Consider the following 20,685-nt stretch of genomic DNA (forward strand, 5'->3'; position numbering starts at 1 on the left):
TACTGTTTATCTCCTTCTTGTATTCCATGATCTAAAGAGCAAAATTATAGGTACTTCATCATCAAAATCACCATATATCACAGTATAGTCTTATAATAGTTAAGGAAAGTTATTTTGGCAATAATTTTTCTTTTTTAACCACTACGGAGCAAAATACACCTAAATGCTACAGAATTGAAACAGTATTCATTTGAAAAGGGAATAAAATAAATACCTTACCTATCTACAGCAACAACAACACTTTGAGAACTGGTTTCTCCGATGGATTCCTGAATACTTGCTATCTGCTTCCAGTCCACATTTCCTCCAACTACCACACATAAAAGAGAGTCATTTCAGTTTGAAAATAATTCAGTAGAAGAATACACTTATAGTTCTAAAACATATTTCTGAAAACAGTTATTTTCTTAATGAAAGAAATAAAGCTTTTGGTAAATAATGCTTTTGGCATTAGTGACCTATATCAAGGCCAAATGCGCTTCATTAGCTATACTAAGTGGCATATAGACATGGATGGTTATAAAGACAAATTGTGCTTCCAGAGATCAACAAATTAGGGGCACTGAGAATTCAGATCACAAAATTAATGACAGTAGGCATAATTTCCCTTAATGTTTAAGAAATAGCACTAACTGTAGTTCCAATGTTATCTTCTTAGGATGATTCCCAATTCCATATAATTAGATCTCCCTGTCATTCAATCTCCAGTTCTCTATATTTACAAATGCTTTTTGGAAATTTTAACTGTATTTTGTAGTATCTTCTTATTCAAAAAAATCATTTCTCTTTCCCCCTCAAAACTGGTTCCATATGTTGGACAGAACAATTTTCCCAGTTTTCGCTCTTAACCTCACAATCATCTTTGATATCTTTCCCCTCCTCCACGAGTTACTAAATCTTTCTTTTGATCTGTTTCTGGTGTCATTCCTTCATTTTCATTCCTACACAATGTAGAGCCTTATAATTTCAGGGCCAGATTACGGATAGTTTCCTGACTGCTTTCCCTGCTGCTAATTTTTTCCCTCTTCAATCTCTCTTTCTAGTCTCCTGTCAGGTTAATTTTTCTGTATCATCACATTCATTTTGCTGCCTATTACTTTCAGGATAAAGCATAAACTTTTTAAGCCTAGCATTTAAGGTAGTACTCTTCAACATTCTAGCCATTACAGAATCTATTCAGGCCATCCCTCAACTATCTAAAACCCAATCTGAGTTCTCAGGAAGGATTCCTCCCATTGTTCCTCTGAACTAAGCATTTACTTAAGTAAATAATAGTCAGACCAGGATTTTTTCCATACAGTTTCACATAAATTACATAAATGTTGCCTTCTCAGTACAATTAAAAGTTCCCTAAGGCAAGGAACCAGATCATACACATTTTTTTAATTGCTGTTATTTCTCGACGTCACAATATTAAGTCCAAAGAGGATGTTAAGAAATATTTGTTGACTCAACGGACCAGACACTCATTAAATGCCTTTATGAATACAACCATAATAGATGATATTATTTAAAGCAGCTAAATTCAAATTCTCTTCCAGGAACTGAACAGTGTGAAAAAAGATGTGATCCTTGACCTCAGAGAGTTTATAATTTACCAGGAGACACAGACTGAGACAGACTTATAACCAACTTTAGTAAAATGTAATAATTACTCCATCGCTGAGATAAACTAATGACATATAATACAAGTTTTGCTAAAGAGAACTAATTTTGGGAGGAGAAGGAGAACTAATTTTGGGAGGAGAAGAACAGGGTTATTAGCTCATGGAAAACCTTCATATATGATGATGCATTAATTCAAGCTGGACCTAGAAGGATAATCATGTAGAAAAGGAGGCAGAAGGAAAAGGAGCAGCATATATAAACTAATGGAAGGATGAAAGTAAACACCATGTTTTAACACACTTGGCTACAGCCATAATGGAGGATCTAGCTGGGGACAAAAGAGAAGGGACAGAACAGTAGTAGGAGATGAAGCTGGAAAGAGAGGGTAACATTAAAATGTGAAGAACCTTGACTGTTACTTTTAATGTATTGCTTTTGAAAATAGAGTAATATGGGGCACCTGGGTGGCTCTTGATTTCAGCTCAGGTCATGATCACAATCTGGGATCGACCCTATTTGGCCTCACCACTTGGGAGGTAGACTGCTTCTCTCCCTCTCCTTCTTCCTCCTCTGCCTCTCACCCCTGCTCGCGCACATGTGCGCGCACTCTATCTCAAATAAATAAATCTCAAAAAAAAAAAAAAAGATTGAGGGACGTCTGGGTGGCTCAATCGCTAAGTGTCTGCGTTCGGCTCAGGTCATGATCTCAGGGTCCTGGGATCAAGCCCCATGTCAGGCTTTTTGCTCAGCGGGGAGCCTGCTTCTTCCTCTCCCTGCCTCCCCCCCGCTTATACTCTCTCTCTTGCTGTCTCTGTCAAAAAATAAAATAAAATCTTAAAAAAAAAAAAAAAATTGAAAACCAGGAAAATAGACCTTTTAGAAGACTGACATAATGCAACCTATTTTTTTTTTTTATTCTTATGTTAAGCAACCTATTTTCTGAAAGATAATTCTGGTAGTATCTGTAGAACACAGTGAAACAGGAAGAGATACTAGAGCTAGAAAGACAAATAAAGAGTCTATTTCTATAATACAAGTGAACAAGGACGAAAGCCTGAAATAAGTGACAGAGAACTGGAGTGGTTAGGGAAATAGTGTCAAGCAACACTTGAAGCACATTAGCACGTTACAGGAATTTAACAAAGAAAAGTCTATGAGAAAAAATAATGCCCATCACCACTAACTTCCTTTGTGTATTATCTGAATGTCCTTCCTAGAAAGCTTTTATTTTTATATTTAAGAGTTTTTATTATTATATTTAAATATAATAATCTGTAATCATTAAGAAATATATTTAGAGGAATCAAAAAAAATATATAAAATGTTTAGCAATCCAAGGAACCTATTTCAAAAACACATGAAATCTTTCGAAGATCTGTATAACACTGTAACATGACAGGCTAATAGTTTCAGCTTTACCAAACAAATTACTCAAAGCACAAATACTCAGATAAAGAACAAAGAGGTAGGAGTGAATATTCACTTAAGATTTCTATGGCCAAACCACTGAATTTTTAAACTTTGATATACAGTATGTATATAATTCTAATAATCATATGCTACTTGGGCGCATGGGTGGCTCAGTTGGTTGGGCATCTGCCTTTGGCTCAGGTCATGATCTCAGGGTCCTGGGATGGAGCCCTGCGCCGGGCTCCCTGCTCACCGGGAAGTCTGCTTCTCCTTCTGCCTCTCACTTGTGCTCTCTCTCTCTCCCTCTCAAATAAAATCCTTTTTAAAAAATACCATATGCTATGTATTCTTAATAATTAAAAGTTTCACGTTTCCAAAAAGTGGAAGTACAGACTTACATCCTATCAGTCAGAAAGTCACATAAACATATACTCAGTCCTATTAACGTGGTTACATGAACACTTGGAAGTAGATGCTATCAATAAAGGAGGATACTAATTCATTTTTAAAAACCATATATATACAGATTAAACAAGCTCGAATGTCTGGCCTACATCCTCTTCTAGCTTAAATTCTGACTACAGCATCCTGCTGAAGAAAACATCTGTTGCCTAAGTGATAGGGCACAGATGGACAGGAGTGGACATCTGCCACACTGGGCTAGTTGATAACTGATGAGAGGGCCTGAAGGGAAGACTCTGCCCAACAGGGGCCAAGTCAACAGACTGAATCCCTCTAGGATGCAGACTCAAAAATGAGAGACCTAATCAATCAGGAATGAGTGGAGAATGGAGCAGGCCCAAAAGAGAAATAGATGACATAAGATGAAATCTAGATAAAACAAGAAAGAGAAGTGGAAGAATATGGCTGGTTGCTTGAGTGGCTTGGAAGCCTGAACTTTTTATTTCATTTCCAGATCCAAAAAGTATTTATTTTTATGTAAATTCCCCTTTCCTGAAGTGAGAAGACAGGTCATCTCATATTCTTACAACTTAGGTAGCACAACAATAATGATTAATTTAATTTACTTTCAAGTATACTAGGAAACATTATCAGTAAGTATCATTATTTCTCTTATTTGACTAAAACTTTTAGAAGATAAAATACTCCACTGGTGTTTTATTTTTAGTGTAACCTACTTTTATTACTTGCCAAAATTAAGCGCTGGCAATTTGCACCTGTCATTATTTTAGCCTTCCTGTACTCCTATTTGGCTTTTCCCCACCCCACCCCCCAAACAAAAATGCCTTTCAAAAATTACTGAATCAATCAATGCACATTCATTTCACTTGTTGGTAAATATTTTTCATCTGTATCTCAGACTTCTAAGTGATATAAGTCACCATGAAGGTGCTCACTGGTTTTAAATTCTGCTGGGTCACCAAGTTATTAGGTCTATACCTTCACCTCCCAGAACCAAAGTATCTAAGATACAGCTGGGTAAAAGAACTGCACTGCTGGCTGCCACAGTTGAAATATCACTAGGAAATAACTGTCCCCAGGCCAACTTAAAGCCACACATGGTCCTGGTGTTTCTTCTTTCCCTGTGGATCATTTTTTCAAATTTAAAGGATTTTTTGGATTTCCTTACGTATTTTTACTGCAAGCAATAACAGAGAAATCACTAAAAGACAAAAAGATAAAAAATATCCAGAAATATAGTGCTAGAGTAAAAACCTTAAAAAGGTAAATATTCCTCGATCTCATCTCTTTCCTGCTCTTCTTAAGTCATGTCTCTAGATTTCTTGGATGGAAGTGGGGTGGGGAAAGTGGACAGAGAACAATCCACAAACCATCAATATACCAGCCACTGTGCCAAGTCCATTTATACATATTCTTATTTAATCCTAAGACCTCTATGCAGATATTACTATTAGTTTGCAGACGTGGAAACCAAAGCTCAGAGAGTTAAAGTAACCCGCACACAGTAAGGAAGATACACAAAAGAGTTCAAACCCCAAAGTACGTATTCAAAGCCAAAGACAGTCTAAATGCTGCTTCTTCCCTGGTGGTACTCTTCCCATTTATGATTCAAAATGTATTGTCTTTAGTTCTTCTGTAGCCATTCTCACTAATATTTTGCTTTGTTCTATTGGGTTAAATCTGGAAGTTCCTGGCCACACTGAGCAGATAAGGAACCATGGGGAAGTTTCTATACCAGTATAAGAGTCTGGTTAGGACTGCATAGTGCCTTTAAAAAAAATCTGAAAGTGAATGCTTTCTCCAGTTGCCCCAACTATTTATCATCTTATACAAGCCTTCACTCATTTAAGTTACCTGCTTAGTGTTAAAAATAGGTCATTTTAAATTGTACCTTTCTCCTACCCCCAACTATGAGATTTAGATTAAGGGCCACTTAATGCTGCAAACTAGACCAGGCAAAAATGGTCTTCTTGCTTTTCCCATAAGGTTAGCCACAAAGGGCATTTTATCATGTCCCTCAATTATATTTCCTTGCTACAATAAAGTTACACATACTGAACAAGAATCTTTGATACTTCATAAAAATAATTTTTAAAATTCTCACCTAGCCCCAGACCCACAAATTCATCAGGAGCCTGATCTTTTGTTCCAGTAAGAGATCCTTCTCTGCCCCGTACTGTTCCAGAAATGTATCGAGGTTTCACTCCAGTTCCTATAAGCTGTGCAAGCTCCAACTGACTGATGCACTTCAGAATCTTATAAAAAAAAAAAAAATCTTTTTAATTCCACATTAAAAATGATCGCAAAAATACTTAAATGTATGGAGCCAGGATTTAAATACAGGCTATATTATAAATCATTACAAAAACCTAAATAAACTTATCCTGAATATACTAAATTTTTTCCCAAACACTTAAGCATGTCAGTGGGCAGAATATTTAGCATTAAATCATTTTATAAACCAAACTGTAAAGTTGAAAATAAAGTGCTTATACCTCATGCCATGAATTTCCTAAATAATTTCCATCTGTATGGGCCACTGTGATAAGTGTTTTTATTGTATCAATGTTCTTCTGTTTCATTTCAGTAATACCAGAACTCACTGTAAGTAAGGTAAATCTTGCTAGTGCCTGGACATATGCATCTCTTTCCAGCTATAAAAAAGAGAAAAGTATACTTACATTGTTATAAACACAACAGAGTGATCTCTAATTCCCTATTGACAAACTGTTTACTTGTTTAAGTTTTTAACTGACAAATTACATACCTCAAACTACAGTGTTTTTATTTAAATGAATTTCTAAAATCTAAAGGCAATGGAGATGTCAAATCAAGATGAGATTTTAGTGACAACAAATAAATTCATATAGTAAAAAAATTCCTGGAGTGCTTATGTTTCAAGTACTGTGCAGACTAACAGAAATGTGATTTATAAATGTGCTCATTTTTTCTCTACAGCTAGGCTGTGCTTTTTAAGCCATAACATTCATAAATAAATGTGAAATGGGTTTAAAAAAAAAAAAAAGCAAGCAAGCTTTTTTTTAGCAAGGCTAAAATTTATTATCAAAGTATATAAATTACTAGAAGGGCCTGTCTTCATGAAAATTAAGTTCTAGATACTTGGTTCTCTTCAAGATAACTTTTCTTAGGTTTAAGTGAAATTATAAAGTAATATATATAAGCACACAAGTATGAAAAAATATGATTCAATAAGTATGAACCTGCAACATATTTAAATAAGATATTCAAATTAACATATAGAAATTCAAAGTCTTAGAAACTTTGGATATGGCTAATATTCTATAGAGAAAAAAAATGCTAACCAAAGTTATCATGATGAATTCCAGATGAACCAATATAGAACTACCCCTTCTGTCACAGTTTCTCAGAAACTTAAACATTAGATTCATTTAAATTCCATCATAAACTTGAAATTAGTCTTTAGTAAGTCAAACATAAAAAAATAATTTTAATTATAGTCATGACGTAAGTAATTTATGTTTTCCACACTGGCTACAAAGGCAAAATTCTTTGTTACCTGAATGCTGAAAATGCATGCAATTCTGATTGCACATCTTATACCTTCCAGGCAAAGAGAGGCTACTTCAGTATCATCACAATCTTGCAGACCCACACTAAACGCAGCCAGGAAAGGTGTCCAAGCCAACTAGAAAATTTAAAAATTTAAACTCTATCATGAATATCAAGTGATAATTAAATTTTATTGTAGTAATACATTAATATTTCTCAAAGCTTCAGACAAATGATTTGAGAAAATTCTGGAAAAAAAAAAGTAATGAGTTTTTTTGGGGAAAAAATACATAATATTGCCTGGGCTTAAATAAGAGGGACAGCAAGACTACAAATTCACTAGAGGACCTTAGGCATATTTTAAGTACAGCATCTATAAATTATTCACATCAATAAGAAACGGGAATTGTCACTATTCATAAATGATAGTAGTCTTACCCCTACTTTCAGAACTCATCTCTCTCTGCAAGCTTTAAAGGCCCTTGCAGTATTTCACAGACTTTATTTCTAAGAAAATCCTTTTAGTCATTTTCTACTTGCAATAATTACCTTATTCTTTTTTCTTTAAGCCCGCTCCCTGGACATCACATTTAGCCTTACTTTTTTTATAGTCAAATATTTTACACTGAACTATCAATGATATGTCTGGTTCCTAGTTGGACAATACTTAAAAAATACAGTTCAATAAAATACTTCTTTGTTACAAACTGCAAAAACCAACAAATACTAAATTTTACCAGTAGGTAATACTAAATACCTAATGTAAAACTGTAATGTAAATTAAACAAAAATGCCTTTGGATTACTGAAAATTCTGACATCAAAACATATGTGTATACATTGGTGTGTGCTTGTGTAACCCTGAATTGTCTAATACGAGTATTTGTTGCTTTTAATAGGTTCTAACGAAGCAAAAATACATATCCACATAACCATAGAGATGAAAAAGATTGATACCAGTGTACTGTAAAAATGACAACTGGAATTTTAAAAAGATCTAAAAAGTTTTTAAGATTACTAAGAAAAACATTACCCAAAGGATTACCCAAAGCTTTGTTTGTAACATCAGAAAGTTTAGAAGTAAAAGTATATAATCCCTAAATAAAGGAACATGTCACAGGACCTTATTTCTAGTCCTAGCTTTGCCACTTACTTAATCTCTCTGAACCTCATTTTCTTTCTCTTTAATACCTGGACTGCCACTATAGAGAGATGCTTTGGGAAGCGTATGAAATACAGTACTTTTAAAATATGAAGTACCACATGGAAGTAATAAATTACATGTTCTATTTTAAGTAGAGAAACAGCACATCTATTCAGAAACCTGTGCAATATTTTATACAAGAAGAAGTATAAATGTGAAAAATATATTTAACTCCATTAGGAATTAAAGACAATGATTTCTCCTATCGAACTACACCTAAATAATATCCAGGGGTCAGTGAAATTACCCATTCATACTGTACAACCCTTGGTTAAAATACAATTTGGCAATATTTAAAAAGTCCCTTAATATTATATCACATCTAGAAATCTTTCATTTAGTCTGGTACTTAGTCAATGCTTGTTTACTGAACACTACAAGCTAAGAACGGTGATAGATACTGGGAAAAGTGAACATTACATAGTCCCTTGCCTCATGGAACTTAAAGTCTAGTAAACAGATATTAAATTTTAAAATAAGTAAATGTATAAACACAAACTGTTATAAATACAATGAAGGATAAGCATAGCACATTATGAAAAAGGACCAAATTTGGATGGTGGGGGTAGGGTAGACCTGTCTGAGAAGGTAACATTTAAAGCTGAAACCACGTGGGCAAAGAAGGAAAGAGCATTCTAGACAAAAGACACAGCTTGTAAGAATGCTTTGAAAAGAAAATAATTTAGGACATTTCTAGAAACTGAAGGAATGCTGTGTGACTGCAGCCTAGTAAGACCGAAGAAATCTAGCAATGAGGCTGGAAAGGCAGTTGGAGCCAGACCACGCAAGGTTACAGATGTTGTGGATGTGTTAATTTCATCATAGTATCATGCAAAGTTAGTGAAGGGCCTTAAGGAAGAAGGCAACATTTCTTTTTGTATTTTAAAATGATCATTCTGGCCTCTGTAAATGGATAAGAGGAGCACAAAAATAGACCTAAGGATACCAGTTAGTACACTACAATAATAAGATGAGAAATGAGGATGTCTGGAGAGGTTAATGGCAGTAGAATGGTGATAAGAGGAAAGATTCTTAATGCCAGCTTAGAAGATGTTTAAAGAACTAATTTAGAGAATAAATAAGCTATTTATGAAGAATTTTTAATGATACAGGGAAATACTTATTATGAGAGAAATAGCAAGATACAAATTCTACACATAATATGGTCACAATTATTCAATTAAGATTAAAAAAGTAGTATATGAACATATCAACAGAAGTTTTTTCTGAGTGATAAAATTGTGGCTGGTTTCTTCTTTTTTTTTTTTTTTCATTCTCTACCTCCCCCAAACAAAAAACATTTGAGAAGAAAAACAAGAGTGTAAGACTATTCAAAACAAAACAAAAAGCTGCTTTATAAAATGGTTCATAATAGGGCGCCTGGGTGGCTCAGTTGGTTAAGTGACTGCCTTCAGCTCAGGTCATGATCCTGGAGTTCCTGGATCGAGTCCCGCATCGGGCTCCCTGCTCGGCAGGGAGTCTGCTTCTCCCTCTGACCCTCCCGACCCTCCCCCCTCTCATGCTCTCTCTCTCTCTCAGTCTCTCTCTCAAATAAATAAATAAAATCTTTAAAATAAATAAATAAATAAATAAAAATAAAATGGTTCATAATAAAGAGAAAATGTTTCTTGTATTATTTTCTGTATTATTTCAAAAGATAAGGCTAGTCATACTCCACTATTCCTTCTAACAACGCCTCCCCCAGGCCCCTCTCCCCCATCCTACAATTCATCAACTTTTGGAAATAACATTATCACATAGACATTGAAGTAGAGGTAGAACTATAAAACTTTAGAATGAAAAGAAAGCAATCTTGTAGTCATCTTTTACTGCCCATACACATATGTGTACTTCATATCTGAATGAGAACTCAAATTATAATCTTTAGCCTCCACAAACCATCCTACCACACCGTCCCACAAACTGGAATGTACTTTATCCCTTCTCCCTTTTCAATCTCGACTAGACTCTCCTCTATTTCCCTGTAATCCTTATCGATTCACTGCTTACTTACTCTTGCATTCAGAGAAAGGATAGGAAAAAAGAACAGGAAAATGAAGAAGGAATAGGCAATCAAATTTTAAAGAACCACTAGGTATCATTCTTACTAGATCAACCTTTAAACATAAATAACGCTTGCTTTTGTTCCTCACTCTACTCTTTGCACTCCAGGTATACCCAGAACCCTCATGTGAGTTCCTGGCCAGAAGTTCAAGATCACTTTGAAATTTCAGGTAACTCCAAAGGTTTAAATAGAACTTATTTGGAGAAAACCAGGCCAAAAATTAATGATCATTCTCTGAAATCCTCCCATTCTTATTTCTTAAGGTCACACACTTATTAACTGCTGATAGTGTATACCTTTTCTCATTCTCTTTAAGAAAAAATTTATATTTCCTATATCCTAAATAGCATTGCTTTTGCTTCCAGGTCTATACTAATGGGCTATAATCACTGTATTTCCTTAACTTAAAAACACACTGAACAAAGTTACATATAAATGTATACTGCAACCAAAAGTTATTAGTAACTCTTACCTTAAACATGGGTCTCACATGCTCCAAATGTGTTGCACTTGTAAAAGGTGCCTGAACATGGCTCACGGCTTCCATGAGTGCTTTTGCTGTCTTGGCCATCTGTTCCATTTCTAAATTATACAGAAGCCTTCTTTGTTTTTCACTGGCTACATCTGAAATAACAAGCACTATTAGCATTTAAGATATAAAGCTTTTTAAATGCTTTTTTACTATAAAATAATAAATACCACCAATTAATACTAATTAGGTATAGTCTTAAAAAGCCAGACACAAAAGGTCACATAAGGTGTGATTCCATTTATATGAAATACCCAGAGTAGGTAAATCCATAGAAAAAGAAAGCAGACTGGTGGTAGCCAGAGGCTGGTGAGAGGGAGGGAATGTTAAGTTTAATGGGTACAAGGTTTTATTTTGGGTGATGAAAATGTTTTGGAACTAGACAGAGGTGGTGGTTGCACAACAATGTAAATGTACTAAATGCCACTGAACCGTTCACTTCAAAATGTTTAATTTTATGTTATATGAATTATACCTCAAAAATGGGGGGAAAATTCCTGAACTAAGAGCTGGGGATAAGTGGAAAACCTATGAGAAGGGAAGAGAGTAGGTATAAATCTGTCACAGTGGAAGCACTAGGGAAACAACCCATTGGATGGGAGAATAGCAGGAGACAGGTAGAAGGCAAGGGGATCCTTGGATGACACAGGCTTGAATGACAACTCCTGAGTTAACAAGAAAACAGTAATCCTAACATTCCGGGAGGACATCAGTATTTCAGTACACCTACAGCCTTCCCATCTCCTGCTTCTCATTGATACTCTACCACCATGGACAAATTAGGCCAGAGAAAAGGAGGATAGGAAGAGGTTTTATTATGGGTCTGAAGAAGAAAACTGAATCAGAGAATTGGCATCTACTCAGGTGTGAAAATGAAGTCTTGAGCAACATATTTAACAACGTTATAAGGAGAAGAGCTGAAAATAATACAACCAAGTAAACTGCTGATTGGAACTGGACTGCAAAATGAGCCAAAGACACTAATTCAAGATTTAGCTTTGCCACCCTGTGGATTTTAGCTGTAAAGATTTAATATAAGTTTTTTACATTATACTCAGCTTATAGATTCTATGATTCTAAGTTTTCTAACCTCTCTGGACTTCAGTTTCCTCATCTATAAAATGAAGGGAGTATTAAAACTCCTTAGAATCATCTTCTACATTATTCCAAAAGATAAGGCCATTTATATTTCACTATTCCTTCTAACACCTCCCTAGCCCCCGACTCTCATAATTCTTTATCAACTTCTGGAAATACACATATCACATAGGCCCTTGTTCCTCTCCTGTCAATAGAATTGTGCTACTGCAACCTGTTCTGTGAGATAAAGCTTGAGATTTCATTTCCAGGTGGAGTGTTCAGAAAGGCAGGAATCTTCTTTCCATATTACTGTTATATTCCTGAGCCACTACACTCATCTTATTTTATAGTCAGATTTTTAGCTCTAATTTAATCACCACTATCCACATGTATAGAATGTTTACAATGGAGACAAGCCCACAGTTGGCTTCTCATGCTGGTTAGATCTACGACCTCTATAATGATATAATTTGTGGTGCATCTGAAGGAGTGATTTCCAACTTCATGAGCTCCCTCACAATCCTAACCTTCCCCATCTCCTTGAATCATCCCTACTTCCAGCTTGTGTTTATGTGTAGCAATAGATGAACAGATAGAATTGTGTTGCTTGTAGATGGTGAGGAGGAAGTAAAAGACTGAGAGCTGAAGTGTGACTAGTGGGGCTGCCTAAGCAGTCTTGCTGACGTCCAAATCCATGCTGAGATTTACTGCTAAATTGACAAGTATATATTAAATGCACACGAATCCATGCAAATTATATAGCATTTTCTGTTGATCACTGGTCAGTGCTATTTTTACTCAGAATGTGGAAAAAAAATATAACCAGATCAGCCAACTGTATATTATTATACTTCTCATTAGAATAGTATCTGATTTACTCTAAACCAAGTGAAAAACTCTTAGGAAACCCTATTTTTCCTCCTGAACAATCAGAATTCAATTGATTTGGATACTTACTCTGCTTACTTGATTTTGTAGGGATTGTGAGTTCTTTTGTTTCTTTCATTGATATCTTTTTTCCAGCAATTTCATTATAGATAGCTGATAGATACTCTTCCGGAAGGTCTTTACTGTCATTGATACCTCTATTCATCTTAATGTACTGTTCCTTTGTCATTTTATTTTTAACCTAGAAATGAAAAACCATTAATTCTTAAAACTTACTTAAAAATTACTCCTATTTTAAGAATATGAATTAAAATTTATAAATACTTTGAGGACAGGAAGGGGAAAATATTCAACAAAACATGTATTAAAATGAAAAAAGTCATAGAAAATGAAGGCAATGTAGAAAAGACCTAGCCTGGTATATGCTAATACACCTTCTCAGATGGGTACATAAATAATTTATAATAAGAAACAGGGAAATCGAATAATGAAATTATTTATTTTTGCCCAAGGTTTAAAAAAAGAACCATGACAACTATTAAAAACATATGGTATCAAAAAGATTTAAATCTTAGTTTGGGAAAACATAAATATGTTGTAATGATTTAAAAGCTGATTTTATATAACAGTGGATGCAAAGTAACAGCTGAATTCATTTAAAATCAGATAACAATCTCCCCTCCCTGACTGACTCAGCATGGTAAATGAATGTTAGGTGATCCAGGTGAAGTAGCCTTTGAACATTCTGTCTTAGAATAGGAATGTCCTGCAGCATACCTTGATCAATCTGTGGAGTAATAATTTGTAGTTTATAAGATACAGCCCTGTCACCAAACTTGAGAGCACAGTCAAAATGTTTATATCTCCAAAAAATCCATGTAGGTCTTACGACGTCTCTAAAGATACAGGCATACCTGGGAGAAACTGTGTTTGGGTCCAGACTACCACAATAAAGTGAGTCAAATAAAATTTTTTGGCTTCCTAGTGCATATAAAGTTATATTTACCCTAAGCGTGCAATAACAATATGTCTAAAAAAACAATGTACATACCTTAATTCAAAAATACTTTATTGCTAAAAATACCGTCATCTGAGCTTTCAAAGAGTCATAATCACTGATCACAGATCATCAGTAACAAATGTAATAGTAATGAAAAAGTTTGGTTTATTGCGAGAATCACCAAATTGTGACAGAGACATGAAATGAGCAAATGCTGTTGGAAAAATGGTGCTGACAGACTCGCTTGATGCAAGGTTGCCATAGACCTTCAATTTGCAAAAAATAAAACGAGGTATGCCTATATATTTATTCTATTATATATATATTTCCACCATCTCCCATAAAGAATTTGAAGCAACTCCAAACGTAAGACTCCTCCTGTAAATTTATAAGGTACACAGAGTAATAAGCAAGTCATAACTTTAAAAACTCATCTTGAGTCAGCACTTAAAAAAAAAGGAAAGAAAGAAAGAAAGCCATTTCTCCTGGAGTTCTGATAAATACTAAAAAACAGTAACTCAGAGACACTAAAATAAAAGACCATACAAGTGCTGCCAATAAGAGGCTAAAAGAAGATTAACATCACTTGGAGATCTTGAGCATGCCATATTGTTTTAGCATCATGCCAAGCAGAGACAAAAAGAAGTCTTGATAAAAATCTGAAGTAGCAGTATAATATACTTGTGGGTCTGGGCTGGGAAGTGGGAGTGGGAGCTCCCAGAAGTGGGAGTAGGGAATACGTGAATTTCAGATACTCTGAATAAAAATATACTGCTCAAACAGAACAATTCTGCCACAACGGGATTCTGAAAGTAGGATAAAAAAAACATAATCCTACTTTTCTTTTCCTCCTTATCTTTTATGGAACACTCCATTCTTAACTTTTGTTTTCATGTGCGTATGTTTTTTTTAAAAGATTTTATTTATTTGACAGAGAGAGATAGCAAGAGAGAGAGCACAAGCAGGGGGAGCGGCAGGCAGGCAGAGGGAGAGGGAGAAGCAGGCTCCCCGCTGAGCAAGGAGCCCAACTCAGGGCTCGATCCCAAGACCCTGGGATCATGACCTGAGCCGAAGGCAGTCGCTTAACCAAGTGAGCCACCCAGGCGCCCTTCATGTACTTATATCAAGCTGTGTTTAGTTTTAGTGTTTAAGTCACTTCAAGCCAGTTGTTACTATGATGGAGATTAATATACACAAAAAAAACTAAATGTGTTCTAAATATATACCTCAAATTTTAAAATAATTCATTGACTCAGACAATCTATAAAAACTAGTCTAATTGTAAATATTCTAGGTGAAACAGAAACAAAAATGACTTGTTTAAATATTTTAACTTTGAAAACAACTAAGAATGAAAAGACCTAGTTCTAAGGAATTCCTTTAAAATTTACCCATGTTCTTTTCAAAATGATGTCATTTGTTACAGTTCATGTGGTCTTGAATCAAATCATATGGGGTCATGATTATGGGTTCAGTTTTCTAATTGAATTTTCCTTCATAGAAACTCATAAGCTGTTCTGTACCTGCAGGCTGCCTATCAGCCAGCCAACAGTAGTCTGAGAGGGAGCGGGAAGACTACAAGCAATTACCACTGCTAGGCCAGGACTCCATGCACATGTTCTATGGGCAGAAACAAGTGCCATGAAGACAGAGCACTGTTCTCAAGTTGTTTCCTAACTAATCTGTGTTCAGAAACTTTTAACAATCTGGGTACTATGAAAGGACATTAAAGGATGTTTTAATATTTCCTCAAAATAACTTAGACAAGGATGTACATATGTATGGGAAGATATGACACAGATGCATGTAACATTGATAATTCCTTTACAGAACCAAATTCTTTAAAAATATAACATTTTAAAAACAAACGGGTAGTAGTGTATTGGTTTGGACCAAAACACCAGACAGCAAACTCTGATATGAAGATATCCAAGTAAGTCAGTATCTGTAGACAGCCTTGTAACACCATGGAAAAAAGTATACTGCATAAAAAAAACCTGAAAGGGAGCTGCTTTAACTACACTGCCAGTAATATGCCAAGGGCAATTTTTATTTATTTTTTTAAAGATTCTATTTATTTGAGAGAGAGTGAGAGAGATAGTACATGCAAGAGAGCACAAGCAAGAGCACGAGCCGGGGGTGGGGGAGGGGGGTGGCACTCTGCAGAGGGAGAAGCAGATTTCCCGCCTAACAGGAAGCCCTACATGGGGCTCGATCCCAGGACCCTGGGATCATGACCTGAACAGAAGGCAGGCACTTAACTGAGTCACCCAGGCACCCTGCGAAGGGCAATTTTTAAATGATTAAAATATTAAATGACCTTTTAAGAAATGTCTATATAAAATCAAATAAATCGCTGGTGAATGCATAGTTGCTGAACTCTGATGTTTAAATCTAAGGGTAATTCTGTATATAATCCCCATGATACATTTGATATATACTTTCCATATCAACCCTGCCTTAAGCATCTCAAAACACACACAGACAAGTCCCTACATTGCAAAGTTTAATCTCAACCTTTAAATAAATTTTAATTTTTCCAAACCTCTAAGATTAGTAATAGTTTATTTCATTTCCTAAGAATAATAAATTTCATTAGATGCCTATCCCTAAGAAGTATGAAGAAATTCTTTCAAATAGATAAATGTATAAAGGTAATTTTCCCCAAACATATCAAAGCATGTTTTTTGAAACAAAGTATAAAATACCTAAAACTTTAAAAATAATTTTTTGCTAATGGATATCAGAACTCAAGTGACAGTTCCTTAATATTTAAGAAAGAGTTATGAATTTCAAGAGGCAAATGAATATCTCAATATCCTAGGTATCAACACTTTAAAATTATTGTTAATTTTTAGGTGCAATGGTATTGTGGTTATGTTTAAATAGAGTATGTGTCTTTCAGAGATATACCCTGAGATAAATACAGATGAAATGATATGACACCTGGTATTTACTTCAAAATGATCTGGGAGAGAGAAGATACAGAATGAAGACTGGCCATGGTTGGTAACTGTGGAAGCTGGGTGATGAGCACAGGAAGGATTCCCATACTAACCACTCTACTGCTTAAGTTTGAAACATTTAAAAGAAAAAAAGTTTATGTATAGTGTTCTTCTATGTTGTAATAAGTATAGGCAGAAGAACTAATACATATTCTTAAAATTTATCTTAAGCTTTATACAGCTATCCATCATGAGACAAATACAGACTTATTTTACAGATATCTGAAAGTCTAACTAGAATTATTACCAGAAACTGCGTTTTTTGTTTTTTTTTTTTAAACATTTATTTATTTAGAGGTGTCTAGGTGACTCAGTTAAGCGTCTGCCTTCGGTTCAGGTCATGATCCCAAGGTCCTGGGATTGAGCCCCACAGTTGCAGTGGGGGCTCCATGCTCAGCAGGCAGTCCGCTTCTCGCTCTGCCTCTCCCCCTGCTCATGCTCTCACACTCTCTCAAAAAAATAAAATCTTAAAAAAAAAAAAAGATTTGAGGGAGAGAGAGAGAGAAAGAGAGAGCACTCCCATGAGCTGAAGGAAGGGCAGAGGGAGAGAGAAAAAAAAAATCTTAGCAGGCTCCCTACTGAGCGTGGAGCCTGACACAAGGCTCCACCCCAGAACCCTGAGATCAGTACCAGAGCAGAAACCAAGAGTCAGACACTCAACTGACTGAGCCACCCCAGTGCCCCCAGAAACCACATTTGTAAAATGAACACTACACCAAATTAAATACCCCAATCTGGTGACTGGTTTCACTGAATAAGATTAAAATTTCAACTCTTACTGAATTCAAAAGCACTTATTTAATTTGTACTATCTATCATACACAGTACATACCTGTGGACTGTGAAGATCTGTGGTCAGCATGATAATTGAATAAGCCAAAACATAAGCAGTATCTGCACTAGCAAAAAGGGTTTGTCTGGAAAAATAAGTGTATCATGTTACAAACTTTTATTGTTTTACAGTTGCATTTAAATAAATCATCTCAAACCCCCATAATTTTCTCTTTCAGGATTTATGTTCTAGCTCATACTATAGTGTTTTTATGGAATTGTCTTATCACTTCTAGATCACAATCTAAATTCTCTGGGTGTAAGGAATGATGAATCTTCTGATGCTCCCTGCCACAGTGTCTTGGATATAGCTGGCAACCAATAAATACCTGAATTTGAATCTTGCTTACCCTTGGTTGCATTCGAGGTATCTTGCAGCAAATTTTTCCATCAATCGATCAATTTTCTGAGCTTCCCCTGGAAGACGGAATCCTTCCAGAAACATACGAAGGGCTGAAACAAAGTCCTTTCCTGAAAAGTCATGTTGGTCCACATATGCATACATGACTTCTTTGTTAAATTTATCATTATCTCCCAGGAACTCGCCCACTTGAGTCTAAAGAACAAAAGATAAAAAAACTGATATCCTAATGAAATGTTACATTTGTCACAGAGATTTAAAGAGCAGAAAAATCTGTAAGATTCACAGGTTTTGACTACAGGGTTAACTATTTCAAACGTGAAACTAAAAGTTAAACACACTAAATGTGTTTATTAAAAAAAGATATCCTTTTGAGTTTAGAAAATTAAAAAGCAAAATTAAGAATACCTAGATTATTCTTTGTAAGTTTTACTTACATACTTAGGAGGGCACTTTTAAAGGGGAAACAATATGTATCATTATTAATTTAAAAAGGAATTGTATAGAGAAGGTTAGAATAAAAAAATGGGTTTTCTTACAGAATCTAATCTTTCCTCTTGATGTAAGAATTGGGCAATATCTTCAGGTGTAGTGCCAAGCATCCCTTGTTCTTGGAGGTACTGTATTCCTCTCTTTGGTTTCTTATTAAATCTAGATGATGTTAAAGTTAATACAAACATTAGAAACAGAAAATCATTTGAAAAGAAGATCTTAAACTACCGTAAATTAATTTTCTAATACAACTTAGCAAATAGTTTATTTAATATAATCAATGCATGAATATACAAAACTTTTTACATTATCCAAAGTTTTATTTTTCTTTTCTTAGAAAAGAGTCTGAAGCAAAAGGCCATGATATGGACCATTTCACTATTTGAGATAATGTCATGTTGTAGATAAGCTCTGAGTAAGGATATAAATACTAAATATCTCATGCTTTTAATATTTATATTTTCCTTAATGCTCAAGTAATCTTGGTTCATTCCATATACACCCACTGATTAATTCTGTTTCCTGCTTTTAAAGTAAAGAATTCTAGTGACTGTTTAAGAAGAATCTGACAGCATCATTTCCTTTATTAAAAAAATCCCTAGATACCCAATGTTTTCAAAGTCAAGTCCAAACTCACTAGATGGATACACAAAATCTTTCTCAATACAGCTCCAAACTGACTAGATGGATACACAAAATCTTTCTCAGTACAGCTCTAGTTTATCTCATCCCCTCCCACCCACCTACTCCCACATATCCTATTCTCATTTCTTAAGCAGAATGCATTTCTGCAGTCTATTTCCTCCACACGGCCTTTACTTGCTCCATTCACTGTGGAACTCTCCTTCATGCTTACAGATCCAGTTCAAAGGTCACCTCCTTGTTTCCACATCATTTACCTTCTACTTTTATTACACCACTAATTACTTTGGTCCCTCATCACCTGTCACCTGGGTAACAGTACTTAAATGGTCTTGTTATCTTTTGTTTTGCTCACATTCTAATCCATCCTTCAGGCTACTGGCCAAGTAATCGTTCCAAAAGAGAAATCTGATGCTACTCCTCCTCTGACTAAAATCCTTCAATACTAGTATGCCAAAGTCAAGAAAAACAAGATAAAAATTTGTTTACATGGAGAATAAGGCCTTCTGGAATCCGGATCCAACTCAATGCTCTCATTTCATCTCCTGCGACTGCCCCCCGACCCTGCCTTTGCCATGCTGAGCAACAGTCCTCAATGTTCCTCTCCTCTGTGCTGCGGCACATGTCATTCTCTTTGTCTAAAATGTCCTTACCTGTCCTGTCCTAATGATCCTGTCAAGTCCTAATTCATACCATAAATTAAAATCAAACATATTTCACTGAGATAAGCACAGTCTCTGCTCTCTAGAAGCTCTCTCCCTAATAAAATAAACTTGATTTTTAAAAACTGTAATAGTAAAAATGCAACAACTAATGTATTGACAAGGTAAGATAGCACAGAAGAGGAAGTAATGAACAGAGATGGCTGTGACATATTTCCTGGGGAAGGTGACTGTGAAACTGAGCTTTGAAGAAGGACTACATATTTCATAAAAAGAAAAAACATCTCAGAGAGGAAGGGGTCATATTAACACACGGCAGCATAAAACAGCAATGACATGGTAACAAACAGCTCTGCATTGTTGGAAGGATGAAGTGAGCCAAAGAAGTGGCAGGTGATGAAGCTTAGAGTCCAGCAGACCTATATCATGAAAGTTATTATATCCTATTACAAGAAGCTGTGACTTTATTGTTTAAAAACAAAAGGGGGGCAGAAACAGAAGTTGGCTTTCATTCAAGAGAGATCACTCTAGCTAAGTGTGAGAAAAGACTACAGAATAAATAAGACCAAAGAAAGGTAGGCCAATTAAAAGATTACATGAGTCAAGGCAAGAAATGGTGTTGGTTTGACTTGCGAAAACAACTGTGGGAGATGGAGAGAAGAGATAAATAGCATAGATATTTAGCAAGTACAATCAACAGGATTTAGCGACAGACTAGATCCAAAGGGAAAATATAAGTAACTCCCAGGATTCTAGCTTTTTTTTTTTTTATTCTTATGTTAATCCCCATACATTACATCATTAGTTCTAGATGAAGTGTTCCATGATTCATTGTTTGTGCACAACACCCAGTGCTCCATGCAGAACGTGCCCTCCTCAATACCCACCACCAGGCCAACCCATCCTCCCACCCCCCTCCCCTCTAGAACCCTCAGTTTGTTTTTCAGAGTCCATC

The 20,685-nt window shown here is 35.3% G+C and overlaps 1 protein-coding gene across 3 annotated transcripts in view; it reads right to left on the reverse strand.

Annotated features, from left to right (window-relative positions):
* The window catches only part of ARFGEF1 (ARF guanine nucleotide exchange factor 1), a 144,837-nt gene that overhangs the window by 32,248 nt on the left and 91,904 nt on the right, over window positions 1-20,685 (reverse strand). For all 3 annotated transcript variants that reach the window (XM_081816075.1, XM_081816076.1, XM_081816077.1), the window contains 9 exons: window positions 18,474-18,585; window positions 17,924-18,129; window positions 17,575-17,659; window positions 12,807-12,978; window positions 10,713-10,864; window positions 6,980-7,108; window positions 5,937-6,095; window positions 5,546-5,696; window positions 220-310 (listed from right to left, as the gene is read on the reverse strand). In XM_081816075.1, coding sequence (XP_081672201.1) covers window positions 220-310; window positions 5,546-5,696; window positions 5,937-6,095; window positions 6,980-7,108; window positions 10,713-10,864; window positions 12,807-12,978; window positions 17,575-17,659; window positions 17,924-18,129; window positions 18,474-18,585 — 1,257 coding nt within the window. The remainder of the gene's footprint in view (window positions 1-219; window positions 311-5,545; window positions 5,697-5,936; window positions 6,096-6,979; window positions 7,109-10,712; window positions 10,865-12,806; window positions 12,979-17,574; window positions 17,660-17,923; window positions 18,130-18,473; window positions 18,586-20,685) is intronic.

Source organism: Leptonychotes weddellii, chromosome 4, assembly GCF_054177405.1.
Source record: "Leptonychotes weddellii isolate Sample4059 chromosome 4, ASM5417740v2, whole genome shotgun sequence".
Classification (NCBI taxonomy): Eukaryota; Metazoa; Chordata; class Mammalia; order Carnivora; family Phocidae; genus Leptonychotes; species Leptonychotes weddellii.